Source organism: Vipera berus (assembly GCF_964194415.1).
Source record: "Vipera berus genome assembly, chromosome: 1".
Classification (NCBI taxonomy): Eukaryota; Metazoa; Chordata; class Lepidosauria; order Squamata; family Viperidae; genus Vipera; species Vipera berus.
In genome coordinates, this window is record NC_138202.1 from 25986109 (window position 1) to 26000710 (window position 14602).

Sequence of the window (14602 nt, forward strand, 5' to 3'; positions counted from 1 at the left end):
TCTGTCAGAAAATTTCTCCTTAGTTCTAGGTTGCTTCTCTCCTTGGTTGGTTTCCATCCGTTGCTTCTTGTCCTGCTTCAGGTGCTTTGGAGAATAGCTTGACTCCCTCTTCTTTGTGGCAGCCCCTGAGATATTGGAACACTGCTATCATGTCAGCCGTCCTTCTCTTCATTAAACTAGACATACCCAATTCCAGCAATCGTTCCTTATATGTTTTAGCCTCCAGTCCCCTAATCATCTTTGTTGCTCTTCTCTCTACTCTTTCTAGAGTCTCAACATCTTTTTTATATTGTGGTGACCAAAACTGGATGCAGTATTCCAAGTGTGGCCTTACCAAGGCATTGTAAAGTGGTATTAACTTCACATGATCTTGATTATTTCCCTCTGTTAATGCAGCCTAGGACTGCATTGGCTTTTTTGGCAGCTGCAACAGTCAAAATATGGGGATGCTGAAACAGTCATAAGTCACATTTTTCAATGCCATTATAAATCAGTCGCCAAACAAACAGTTGTAAGTCGAGGACTACCTGTATTCTATTTACATTTCCATTCTCCCACATTGAAATACTATGGTCCCAAGTCAAATAAATCAATTCAGATTAAAAGAAAATCCATGAAATTGTAAACCTAAAAATATTTCTAGGGAGTAAGCCTAACTGACTTCTGACAATACATGACCCTTCTCTCACATTTGAAAACCTGTACATCAAATGTCAACTTTAGATGTGAATTGTTATTATTCAGATAACTATATTTTAAATTCCATTAATACCACCTCTTGAATCAATTTCTTTCACTTAGATCACAATTGCAAGCAAAATGCTGGCTAAAAGTAAATAATGATTGATGTAGTACTTATAGATCCTAACTGGAAACACTTTTACCACATTCTATACATAAATACTTTTGCCCTTTCAGTTCAGACTCTGGAAATTAATCTAGTTATAAACCTTTGCAGGCAAAAATCCTTACTATTTTAAGTTCTGACTGAGTAGAGTCTACGACTTAGCACCATCTGCCTGCCATCCTATTAAAGCATGTGAGCATATCGTGATTTAAAATAATTGGTCAGCCATTCTGAAGCATGGCTGAAGAGCAAGATTAAAAACTAAAAGTTATGCTGCTGTGAAAGTGCAAAATTGGGAGGAGACTTGTATCCCCTTAATGAGGAATCTTTTTATTTTTCTAGGGAATGTAGTCGGATCTTTGGTGAGGATGGTCTGACGCTGAAGCTCTTTCTTAAAAGAACCGCCCCCTTTTCTATTTTGTGGACTTTGACTAACTACCTGTACCTGCTGGCTCTGAAGAAGCTGACCGCCACAGACGTCTCGGCCCTGTTCTGTTGTAACAAAGCCTTTGTCTTCCTGCTCTCCTGGATTGTCCTGAAAGACAGGTTCATGGGTGTCAGGGTAATGGCCTAGACAGCTTTTGTTAATGATGGTTTCCATTGCCCATAATTTACTTTGGAGTTCTAGGAGAACTATTACGCTCCAAAGAACGCATGTCAGGTGTATCCATATTTTGTTAAGTGTCCAGTGAGTACTACAAATGGGAGGGGATTATTGGATTAGCAGAAATGGTTCTGGGCAATGAAGAATTTGGAAGTGGCTACAAGGTTCTCTGAGTTCATGTCCAGCAATGGCACTATGAGGTTACCATATCATATATGACTGTTTTTCAGTTCTCTGTTCTCTTGAACGCTGCCCTCAGATGGTGATAGTGAAAAACAGCCACAAGCAATTAATCCATTAAGAATTAATGCATAATTCCATACAGTGTCTTACTTTGGAATGCATGTGGGAGACATTATTATAGAAGAATTACGGGAAACATTAAGACTCGTATAATCTCATATTCTTATTATTTGCCAATATAATAGGAGGATGTAGAATAACAGTGCTTAATTTTATTATTTTTAATTATGCTCCAAATTTAGAAACAAATTTTCAGTTTGCATACCCAAACACAGCGCTTTACTTTTCCCGTAAGAGCAGCAATCCCGTTCACTCATCTGAAACAAAGAAAAGAGTGGATTTGCAATACGGTTCTGGTGGGAAATAGATTAGTTCTTTGCTTCTAATCTCAGACAAAAGGCAAACTTTGGCCTCTTTCATCTGCATCCCAGATGTCAGTCTGTTTATTTAGTTTCATTGAATTGAATGAAAGTGATTAAGTATGGCAGCATATTCTTTTCTTTGTTTATGATAATGATAACTTTATTGTCACTTTGAATGTACACCAATCGGCATACATCAAAATGAAATTTCGTTGCATACAGCTCTCAAAGGGTCACCACCTCCAATATATACTCCTTGTTCGGGGCCCGCTCAAATTTCACATTGTCCATTTTAGTCTCTAGGGAGTGAACGATGGCAAACAGGACAGATGGATATGGGGCTCCATGTGGATTAGCCCTCAAGTTAGCTTGTATTCTTTCCTTTTTCTGATCCCGACTCTTCCACCTTTTCCTTAAAGAGGCCTTGCTTCTTTTCGCCCCTGGAGCACGCTGCTGCCGCCGCCACCAACTCCTCCAAAAGCCTCTCTCTCTTCCTCTGGGCCTGCCGACAGCCTCATCCATTTCCTTCGCTCCATAAGCTCCAGGTCCTCTCCTCCTCTGCCTCCTCTGGAAACAGCCCTGATTTGCAATACAATCCATCACTAGGCCAGCAGTCAGATCTTGCTGCTGGTAGAACAAATTCAAACAGCGCCAACGACTTTTAACGGTCTCACCAGCAGTTCCAAAACAACTAGAAACTCGCCAGGCCAGCAAAGATTGTCGGTCGTATGTTACCTTAGTTCCACCATGTTGCTCAAACACATTAAAATCTTCCTGATCATGTGGCCTATAGCCCTTACTATATATATAAAGTCCATATACTTATAAAGTCCATTTTGGTTTCTACCACTGTGTGACAGAATTTAGGTAGCTGGCTCACCACAATCTGGAGAAATAGGTGGAATTTTAAACTAAGTTCTTCTTTTAAAAGATTTTTTATAACTAACTAATGGCTATGAACATACCTCCTATTCCTTGCTCCTCTTATTTATTTATTATTTATTTATTTATTTATTTATTTAATTAAATTTTTATACCGCCCTTCTCCCGAAGGACTCAGGGCGGTATATTTTCCCCACCGAAGGACTCAGGGCGGTATATTTTCCCCACCGCAACAGCTTTATGAGGTGGGTTGGCCTGAGAGTGACTGGCCCAAAGTCACCCAGCTGGCTTTCATGCCTAAGGTGGAACTAGAACTCACAGTCTCCTGGTTTCTAGCCTGTTGCCTTAACCACTAGATAAAACTGGCTCTTTCTAGTGAGAAGGACCTTTCTATCTTTAACTGGCAAACAAGAGCATTATAAATAATGAAATTGGTACTCAAGGTTACTATATTAAGAATGTCAGGATGGGTGAGAGGGAAAGACTAGTCTCTTTTCCACTAAGTGCACTTGAAAGAAAACCACTTTCCCTCTGCAAATTCTCTTCAGCTGAATTCTCCAGTAGAAATTAAAATAAAGGTGCATTTTAAAGAAGACTTGGCTGAAAGGGCTGAGGAGAAATTAATGTTGGTGAGTGGAATGTTTTGGGTGGGAAGATGGGCATGTAAGTCGCTTTCTAAGATAAAACAACTAAATGAAGTAATATTTGCAAGCCAAATCAAGAATTACATTACTATAAATCAGGGGTCTTCAAACTTGGCCCTTTTATGACTTGTGGACTTCAACTCCCAGAATTCCTCAGCCAGGCACGCTGGCTGAGGAATTCTGGGAGTTGAAGTCCACAAGTCATAAAAGGGCCAAGTTTGAAGACCCCTGCTATAAATGTTTACTGATATCGGGAAGGCCTTGGGTGTCAGGGCTCATATTTCATTGAGAAAAGACTGTCTTTTAAATCTGCCAGATATGATTGCAGTTGCAGTCGTATAAGAGGATCATTTTCTTGCTTTCCCAAGTATAGCATGAAAATATAATGTCCACTTTTGGGGAGTCCTATCCAACATTATCTTTAAGCACCATAATACATATTAAAAGTCAGCAGTTAGTCACTTTTCATTGATCTCAAAAGCTAAGGCAGGCTGGCCCTCTTTATTACATGGGAATTCCAGAGCTATTTTCTAGACTGGGAAATCAGTTGGAAACCATTTTGGTGGAGATGAATTTAGGTTCAGGGCATCTTTACTTTCAGTATCTGAATACAAAGCGGCTGTTGCCAATTGTATTAATCTTGTCTGCATGGACCATCACTTTAGCTCCAATTTTTTCTAGCACTCTTTCAGTAATTGAATCATATCAAGTAATAATAGCCAGTGGAATGGGGAAAAAATTCTAACAATATCCAAATCAGTGCCAAAGCAAATCTTTGATTGAGGCTATTGATTAAAATGAAACAGGATCAGTCCTCTCCAAATATTTGTTGTGTGTGTTGGTATCAGTAGAATTTGTTTGTGATTGGGCTATTACATAATTCTCTAGTAATCCATTTATTTTTGGGAGGCAGCCTCTGATCAAATCGACAGAAGGCCTTTTGCATTGGTGGGCATTTAAAGACTAAGAATCTAATCTTGACAAGATTAGCATTTAATCAATGGATCCCCAGGGCTAACTGGATTTTAACATTTTATCTGGGTACACCTGGGCTGAGCTAAGATTTTTCATATGCAAAGCAAAAGCTCTGAGCTATGATCTTCCTAAGAGATGTGGTGGCTCAGTGGGTTAGGACGCTGAGCTTGTTGATCAGAAGGTCAGCAGTTTGGCGGGTCGAATCCTGAGTGCCGCGTAACAGAGTGAGCGCCTGTTACTCATCCCAGCTTCTGCCAACCTAGCAGTTTGAAAGCATGTAAAAATGCAAGTAGAAAAATAGGGACCACTACGGTGGGAAGGTAACAGCATTCCATGCGCCTTTGGCATCTAGTCATGCCAGCCACATGACCACGGAGACGTCCTCGGACAAGCGCTGGCTCTTCGGCTTTGAAACAGAGATGAGCACCGGCCCCTAGAGTCAGAAACGACTAGCATGCATGTGCGGGGGAACCTTTACCTTTACCTATGATCTTCCTGGTAGGCTGAGTCACTTAAAGTTAGCTACTCACTTTCTCAGACTTCTCCCGTCTCGAAGCTCCTGCTTAGTGATTTGAGTACACAGTAGTCCCAAATAGATCCATATGGTACTGCTGATCTCTCTTGGACATTGTTCAAAACTGGACTTATAATCATTGTTATTTTATTTATCATTAATAAGGGAGCCAGTTTGATCTAGTGGATAAGGCACCAGGCTAGAAAGCAAGAGACTGTGAGTTCAAGTCCTATTTTAGCCATGAAAGCCAGCTGGGTGACCTCGGGACATTGCTTTCTTGTCAACCCAACTCACCTACAGGGTAGTTGTTGTTATGGGAAAATAGGAGGAGAAAGATGTGTTCGATAGGTTTGCCACCTTGAGTTGTTTGTGAAAATAATAAAGGTGGGATATAAATGAATGAAAGGGACACGGTGGCTCAGCGGGTTAGGACGCTGAGCTTGTCGATCAGAAGATCAGCAGTTTGGCGGGTCGAATCCCGAGTGTTGCGTAGCAGAGTGAGCGCCTGTTACTCGTCCCAGCTTCTGCCAACCTAGCAGTTCGAAAGCACGTAACAATGCAAGTAGAAAAATAGGGACCACTACGGTGGGAAGGTAACAGCGTTCCGTGCACCTTTAGCATCTAGTCAAGCTGGCCACATGACCACAGAGATGTCCTCAGACAAACGCTGGCTCTTCGGCTTTGAAACAGAGATGAGCACCGGCCCCTAGAATTGGAAAAGACTAGCACGCATGTTTGGGGGAACCTTTACCTTTACCTTTATAAATGAATGAATGAATGTGTATCTACATTACTTCTATTTGTTGATTTCTAGGCAGTTAGGGACAGACAAGGTAGACAATTTGGTATAGTGTTAAGGCTACAGTTATTACAAACCTCACCTGACACATGAACCTAGGTGGGAGACTTTGGGCCAGATACTTCTTCTCAGTTCTAGCAAGGAGACAACGGCAAACCACTTCCGAAAAATCTTGCCAAGAAAACCGCAATTAACAGAAGTCAACAATTACTCAGGCACGCAGAAAAAAGGGGGAGGTGCTTAGGTGTGTATGTGCAAAGTATCAATTCAATGAACAAAAAAAGGCCCTACATTTGGAAACAAGTATTATGGACACACTTTACTATGTTTTTTAGTGAATGGAGCAACTCCTAAGGCCAATAAATAAATGCATCCACGTTCTCAAAGTGAGAAAGTCCCCCCTCAACTTCCTCACATGTAGAAGCAACTGAAGAGGTCATTTTCTATATGAAGACAGCCCATGCCTCCACTACCGTTTTGTGTAGTGCACATCACAATGAATTATAAACCAAGGGCAGTATTTGCCATGTACAGGAAAGTGTCCACCAGTTGTACTCAGAGGACTTTCCAAAATAAACCTGCCTATCTGTTCAGTGGATCTCCATCTGGAAACTAGCTAGGTGGGGAATTATAAACTAGCATTGAGCCCAAAATCCTTACACAAGAATGTGTAACTTGACATTGAAAGTAACATGCTTTGCATTCCCCAAAGGTGAAGCATTTGTAGGGCACAAAAGTGCTTCAAGATTCATGGCACATAATTTACCAGGATGGTGACAGTAGCAGCAGGAATTTTTAAATTGGAAACAACAGCTTGAAATTGTTGGGCTCCACTGAAATGAGTTATTTCTGCCTGTTTTAGTTCAATTTCTTAACCCACCTGACATGTAGCAGCTTTCAAGAACTTGCTACATCATTCTCACTTGCCCTTTAGGTGTGACACTCTGTGGTTTGGATTATTAACATAATCTATTCCGTGTTTTGTTATGAGGGCAACCCGCTTGTGGAAGAAGAAAGACAGATACAAGGATCTGCTTTTGTTCCAGTCCCATCATTCTTTATCAGAATTCAAGAAAATATGTTCCTTCTGCACACTGCTTTTTTTGTAAAAGAAAAAGGTGCCGGAACTCACACATGTCATACAACCCGCCTTGCCTACCCTACAAGGTTCCATCAAAAAAAAGGTGCTGGAACTCCGTTCTGAGCGTTCTATGACAAAAAAAGCCCTGCTTCTGCATATGAAACACATTCCTTCAGCTCATAGTGCAAACCTTACATTTCCGTACCCCCTTCATCTAATTCATAGGAGTGTTCATTAAAGAGCAAAGTAACTTGGACAAGCTTGAATTGGTTTCATCAGTGGATTGATCAACAAAACCTGCAGTTAATTAATTAGTAGAGGCAAATTCTAATTTGAAGTATGAATTTTAATAACTGGTGCTGGGAGGTAAAATACTTAGTGGGTTTTAAAGGTTATTTTAGCGCTGGTGTATTACTGTAATAAGGATCATTTGTGTGCAAGTATCTAAAGCTAGATCTTTCTTTTGAAGACAAAGTAATATTTGCTTGCCAATTCTTAAACTGTTTCGTACATCCTTCAGTATTTCCAAAATGTGATGTATTGTATAAAATACAAAGGTTTTTGTCAAGTCGAAAAATGATTTAAGAGTGTTTGATAGGTTTGATAGATAAAATGCAGGTAAATAGCACTAACAGCTCTAATATCTGCGTTCCCAAACATTTCCTAGGTGATATGATCACTGTCTGACACAAAATTGGGGTATTAAAATCTTACTTTTGAGATTACAGAAGCATCGCATTAGGCAGTATGCAGCAAAACTTTCTAAAATAGAAACTGGGAGAAAATAGAGAGGGAGGGAGAGGGAGGGAGGGAGAGGGAGGGAGGGAGGGAGGATAAAGGTGGCAGTGAGGTTTTCTAGAGATTTTTAAAAAACCTTCCTTATGATTTTTTTCCCCTGTGGGTTTCTGCGAGAAATAAAATGATGACAGGTAGCAGGAGCTGGGATCAGTAAAGGGAAGTAGGGACAGGCTGCCGTTTCAGCTCTCTGCAGTAGCTTATCCAAGTTTTGTTTTAAAGATCATTGCCATCACTATTGGGTTTAATTGAGTGTAGCCTTTGAATTATTGACACAGAAGCCCTGGTCACTGATTCACTGGTCAGCACTCTTTGGGTGAATTCACAGAATTCACAGGATATATATTGAATTCTAAAACTGGGTGAATAGAACACATAGAATATGCTATGTCTAAGAAACACGTAACTTGCTAAGATTGTAACTCGGTCCTCATTACATACTGAACTACTATACAATACAAACTACCCAACTTCATTTTAGCATCCTCTAGTATGCTGTACGATCCCAACGTGATATAAAGTCATTGGGTTGGGGAAGTAGAATTGGCTGTGGAGTCCTTGGTGCTCTCTGAATTTAGTTATTTGCTTGCAGATATTAATTATCCAACTGGTAACATCTCCAGTGGCACAATTAGCTGACGTTTGGTCACTCATATACTATTAAATTGTGGTTTCATGCATGCTTCCTCAACCAGAACATTTCACCAGATGACATCCCAGAATTCTCAGCCCACACAGATAATGGCTCTGCCTGTTCAGAATTCTAGGAGTGTTTTTCAACCTTAGCAGCTTTAAGATGTGTGGACTTCAAGTCCCAGAATTCCCCAGCCAGCAGTCCATATATCCTAAAGTTGCCAAGGTTGAGAAAGACTGACCCAAAATATTGGGAAAACTCATTTAACGTACCATTGGAACCATTGGAATTTGGTACTTTTTTCAGTCTGCCTGTACTCACCATGAGAAATGAGCGGAAGTTTATTCCACTGTTGTTTTTTGCTGATGAATGAACCCTGTCTTTATGTTTTTGACTCTTACTCCCTAGAGCTATAATTTCTCTGACTACACAACAGTGACCAAGCAAACTTTATGGCTGTCAACCTGTGAAACAAACTAATCTGATCTTGAAGCAATTCTACCGAAATGGGCTTCAGTCTAAAGCAGGAGTGTCAAACTCAATTTCATTGAGGGCCACATCAGCATTGCGGTTGCCCTCAGGGGACTGGGTGGGTGTGGCCTGGGTGGGTGTGGCCTACTGGGTGGGTGTGGCTAGAGTGCATATGGCCTACTGGGTGGGCATGGCCAGCTCTACATCGTTCGCATCAAGGGTGCCTATGGGGGCCTGGGCAGGAGTGGGACAGATCTGAGGGTCTCTGGCAGAAGGAGGGTCTCTGGGCCAGGGCCAAGGCAGTGGGGGCCGTTCCCTCACTGTTTCCAGGATGGCTTTGCGGGCCACGTGAAACCACTTCGCGGGCCGGATCTGGCCCCCGGGCCTTGTGTTTGACATGTCTGGTCTAAAGTAATCTAAGAAATAATCCTTTCAATTTTCAAGAAAAGAGAACAAGGTTGCTGTATCTCTGGGAGATACATAACCTGTATGACTGTTATAGTGCTATGTTCTCATTCCATGTCCCCAAGTCATTTTAATATCTCTCACACACAACATTCATCTCATCATGGTTCTTTCCAGATAATAAAGTCCTTCTACATCTCTTTCCTTTTGGATTGCACAGATAGTTGCCGCAATAATGGCCATCACTGGAATTGTTATGATGGCCTATGCAGATGGTTTCCATGGCGATTCAATTATTGGGGTTGCCTATGCAGTTGGATCTGCCTCGACCTCTGCGCTATATAAGGTAGGTCATTTTCTTACCATTTAATCCTTTTTAAATGCATGCATAGAAAAACAAAGCAAGATGGGTTTAAAACAATGCTCATGGTTGCTTAATTCACATTCTGAGCAATGTTCACTGGAAGAAAGTTACAGCCAAATAATTATGTGGTGGTCTCCAAGGATTCAGCTTGGCTTCCCTTTATCAAGTCTTAATGAAATCTCCATTATTCCACAGCAGCAAGATTAGCAATCATGAGTTTCCTCTTATTTTATGTGCCAGTGTTTTATGACATTCAACTGTGACACACAAGCAGAAGAAAATGTTGAAAGCTAAGGATGCTATTTTCAATGAAAGGGGGGAGTGTTCAGGAGGGATCTCTCTGCTGAGATTCCCCAGGAGTTCTTGGGAGTTCTTAATAATTCTATGTCTTACTAATCTATCCAATTAATTTTTAGTATAAATCAGAACTCTTTCTTCTAAAATAAAGGTGAGTTAACTCAGCCTGTAGAAGGTCAGCTCCATTCTTGTGCTCCTCAGAAACTCATTTGATTTCAGGGTATAACTGTCCAAAATTGACATCATAGTGTTCTGCCATTTCAAACCAGTGCACACACAAAACCTGAATTATAAACTCTAAAACTGCCCTCTTAAAAGGAAGGGGGAAAAAATGCCCTTCACCAAATGAAAATTCATGATGTAGCCCCCACTGTTTTACGATCATGGCCTAAATAGTGACAACTAATTTCCATACTGCTTTTCTACTAGGTTATACTAATTGATTTATGGTGGATTTTAAAACTGTAAATAAAAAGAAAGTGCATACCCAATCAATTCATTGAAAGCAAATATATCCTATATCCTAATCAAAGAACTACCCAGTAGAAAACAACACACCCATAAACACTGGCAGGACAAGCTACTGTATATAAATAGAAAGCAAACCCCACTCCCTTTTAGCACTAGTAGGCAGGGCTTTTTTTCTCATAGAACGCTCAGAACGGAGTTCCGGCACCTTTTTTGGATGGAACCTTGTAGGGTAGGCAAGGCGGGTTGTATGACAAGTGTGAGTTCCGGCACCTTTTTCTTTTACAAAAAAAGTACTACTAGTAGGTACTAGTCTGATAATGAAATATCCGCAAATGACCAAGCTGAGAGAATACCAAGGACTCCATAGTCCTGCCACAATCTTATTACCATTTGAAAATTCAGAAGGCTTTTCAGAGGCAGCTCATGAAAAGCACTCTGCAGTAAGCAGTCATTGAGATTAGCAAGCTATAAATAACAGTTGCCAAAATCCTGCATGTGTGTCCCTTTTGAATACAGCTCAGAGTGCTCAGTATCAGTAAAGATAATACACAAAATCAAACCTTCAGCCCTCTTAGAGACGGGAAGGATGTAGATATAAATAATACAGCAGCATTTCTTGATCACATTTCAGTAGGCTCATTGCCAACTTAATAAACTGCATAAGAGACGCTCTTGGCTGTTGCCATCCCTGAGGCCCAAACTAGATGCTATATATAAGCACATTTAATTGATATACTAAAGATTTAATTACCCCAATGACCAGTGATGATGAGAACAACTCACTTCAAGTTGAGGTGGTTGGAGAAAACATTGTTTTGATGTTGTTATGTGCATGTCACATAATTCTTTAGCAGATCCTTTCTGGGTTTTCAAGGTGGATTGGACTACATCTTTAATAACTCCAAGCTGGCAAAGTCTTTGGTACCAGGTTGGAGATGATAAAAGTAATTCAATTACTTTCATCTTGTCTTTGTCTCAGGCAAGTGATCTGTCAGCCCTGGACTTCAGTATGACATAACCTAAACACACGTGTGCATGAGATTAATGAGTTTCACATACAGTAGTAGCATTGTACATTCCTGCTACAAATTCTGAGAACTGAATGGAACAAATTGTCCAACCTTCTTACAGAGTATGCAGGTGTTTTGACAAACTTTTTTTTTTTGGCTACATGGGATCTTACTATGTGACCCATTCATGTACCACTCCTTTTATTTTTCCCTCTTTTGAAGAAAGATTTTAAAAAATGCATTGGGATATGTGGTTTCCCTTTGAGGCTTCCCATTGTGTAATAAACAGCCCTTTTCTTAATCCCCTAAGATCCAGTGATCATCGTTATGGAAACAAGTGAGAAAGTGTAGGGCCAAAGGTGAATCTGAAGATCAGTCTTTGTAAATCCAACTCATCCAGAGCTACACAGACAGTCTTAGTCAAAATGGATAGCTGAAACTAGAATTTGCAACAATGGATCCCTGCCATATAGTTTCACTGAGAGCATTTCTGCATTTCTGTTGAAGAAGCTTCTTGGATGAGAAGTGAAACATCTTCAAAGAAGAAGAAGAAAGTCCAGTTGCCTCTTGGAAAAGCACCTTTGGGACAATTATGTCCTGGATGACTGAGAATCTCCGTAGACACCTCATGGTATTCTCAATTGTTCTCCTTTCTTCTTTTTAGGTTTTGTTTAAGATGTTTCTTGGAACTGCCAACTTCGGTGAAGCTGCTCACTTCATCTCTACCCTTGGCTTCTTCAACTTGATTTTCCTTTCCATCACTCCCATCATTTTGTACTTTACAAAAGTGGAATACTGGTCACCTTTTTCAGCTGTGCCGTGGGGCTTTCTGTGTGGAATTGCAGGTCTCTGGCTGGGTACGTGTCTGAGCAAATGTTTCAGCATCCCAGTGCTTCTTTTGAAGTAGAATCTTTGGATGATTTTAATTTACTCTTTGCCAGTTTATAAGAAAATCTGGCCTTTTCATTAAATGCAACTACATACATTTCTGGATTTCTTTTCAAATAGGAGAGAAGTTTAGAGGAGATGATGATGATCATCATCATCATTAGTGATCAAATTTATTTACTGCCCATCTCATGATTCAAGAAGCCTCTGAGCAGCTTATAGCAAAATAAAAAAGACAAACATCTGCCATTACACACACACACACACACACACACACACAGAGAGAGAGAGAGAGAGAGAGAGAGAGAGAGAGAGAGAGAGATATGAAAATTAGAAAAATTAAAACAAATTAAAAAACAAGGGTTTGGAGGAGAGAGGTGGGGTGCCTTCTCTGTTAGTGCACCAACCACCTCCAGTCAACAATTTCTTCTGTTTTGTACTAAAATGCCACTTTTTTACTTAGAAGTTACAAATTCGGTAGTATATTATATACTGTAATTCAGTGTTTCTTAATACACAACACACACACACACACACACACACACACACACACACAGGTACATACATATACCTGAAGATCAAATGCTGGGTATTACAAAAAGAGGATGGTTTGTATAAGTTTATTGGGATTTAAATGAGATTGTGCAAAAGATGTCTTCACTTTCTCCTTTTCTTTTTTCTTTCATAGCTTTCAACATTTTGGTGAATGTTGGTGTTGTCCTTACATATCCAATCTTAATATCTATTGGAACAGTACTCAGTGTTCCTGGCAATGCAGGTACAAATGATGGATTGCAATGGGTTTTTTTAAATGTATGCTGATAAATGCATTTATTAGTTTCTTCTGCAGTGCTTGAATAGATCTCCAGTACTTCTTCAGAGGAAACACTAGATTCTTCATAAATTCCTCCCCCCCCCCAAGGAATAGCACAGAGAAGGGGTTGCCATCCTGGTGCAAAAGGAACCTAGATTAATCAGGACAAGCAGAGAACATTCTGAGAGATGCTGAGAATGGATTTAATTAGATATACATCACTTCAGAACATATGCAAATTCTAGTGGAGACAGAAACCAAGCTTTAACTAGCCTCTAAAGTTCTTGGAAGATGTAACAACTGAGTCTTGTCAACTGGCTGAGAGGTGTTTTTGCCTGTTCCTTAGCCAAACTGATTTCCATAGCCTACTTAGCTATTTAGCTGCCTCCTGATCTTCATAAGTGGGAGCTCCAAGAAGCCAGAATGCCCAGGAATGTTCCACAGTGGTCACCCCAAATCAGCTGGTGGGAAGAAGAGATTTCTGTAAGACAGGCAGACTTTTATCCTAACTTTTATCTAACTAGTAATTCCTGGACACTCCATATTCCATCCTGTCATATTCTATCATTGCTGCGATATCAGGTGAACAAAATTGATGGTATCAGTGTGTCCTATACTGCAGATTCAGTGTGAGAGAATAAAAAGGGTTGTTTAAACAAACTGGATTAGGGACCCACAAGTCAGTCAAAGATTCTTCTGCTGAATTCCAACTCTTGGGGAAACTGTTACATTCAGGGAGGGCAGCCATGCTGTCTGTTTTTCCTCTGATTGATGGTGGCCTGCAAAAATGATGGACACCATCCAACAATAACATAACTAGATTAGAAATTTTTGAACCCAGATTCTGAAAAAAATATTCAAATGGTCACCCCTTTTGTCTTCCTTCCCCACAGTTGAGTTGACAAATGGAGGAAGGATAGTTTGATTCAGTCTCTCTTCATTTTTTCCCCTGCAGCTGTTGATCTCCTCAAACGTGAGGTGATTTTTAGTGTCGTCAGATTGGGAGCCACCATCTTCATTTGCCTTGGGTTCCTGCTAATGCTTCTTCCTGAGGAATGGGATGAAATTACACTGAGATTCATTAACAACTTAAAAGAGAAGAAAAGTGAAGAGCATGCCGAAGACATTGCTGATTCAAACATTCACTTCAGGAGCAGGAGTAGAGCTAATGGGACGGTGTCTATACCGCTGGCTTAGAGCTGGTGACTTCTTGATTGCACGACCATGTATATTCTGTGAATATGATTTAATAACTTTTTTCTCACTCACCTACACACTAAAAAGGACAGTAATAATGTTAAAGCCAGGGATGGATTATAAATTTAATGCTCAACACATTGGTATGTAAATGGTTTACATTTGTACACTTGTCCAGCAGTAGGTGAAAATAACCACAATAAATTTCTTTTTTTTTTAAAAAAAAAGATCAAAACAAAACAAAATGTTTTTTGTACTTTATAGGAGAATTCGCAGGAAAAAATGTCTTAAATCAAAGCCACAAC

General features: G+C 40.2%; 1 protein-coding gene across 2 annotated transcripts in view; it reads left to right on the top strand.

Moving 5' to 3' along the window:
• The window catches only part of SLC35F4 (solute carrier family 35 member F4), a gene marked incomplete at both ends in the record, with an annotated part of 167484 nt that extends 153187 nt beyond the window's left edge, over nucleotides 1–14297 (top strand). For both annotated transcript variants that reach the window (XM_081339414.1, XM_081339415.1), the window contains 5 exons: nucleotides 1190–1409; nucleotides 9477–9602; nucleotides 12063–12255; nucleotides 12975–13064; nucleotides 14056–14297. In XM_081339414.1, coding sequence (XP_081195540.1) covers nucleotides 1190–1409; nucleotides 9477–9602; nucleotides 12063–12255; nucleotides 12975–13064; nucleotides 14056–14297 — 871 coding nt within the window. The remainder of the gene's footprint in view (nucleotides 1–1189; nucleotides 1410–9476; nucleotides 9603–12062; nucleotides 12256–12974; nucleotides 13065–14055) is intronic.
• Between the last annotated feature and the right edge of the window lie 305 nt (nucleotides 14298–14602).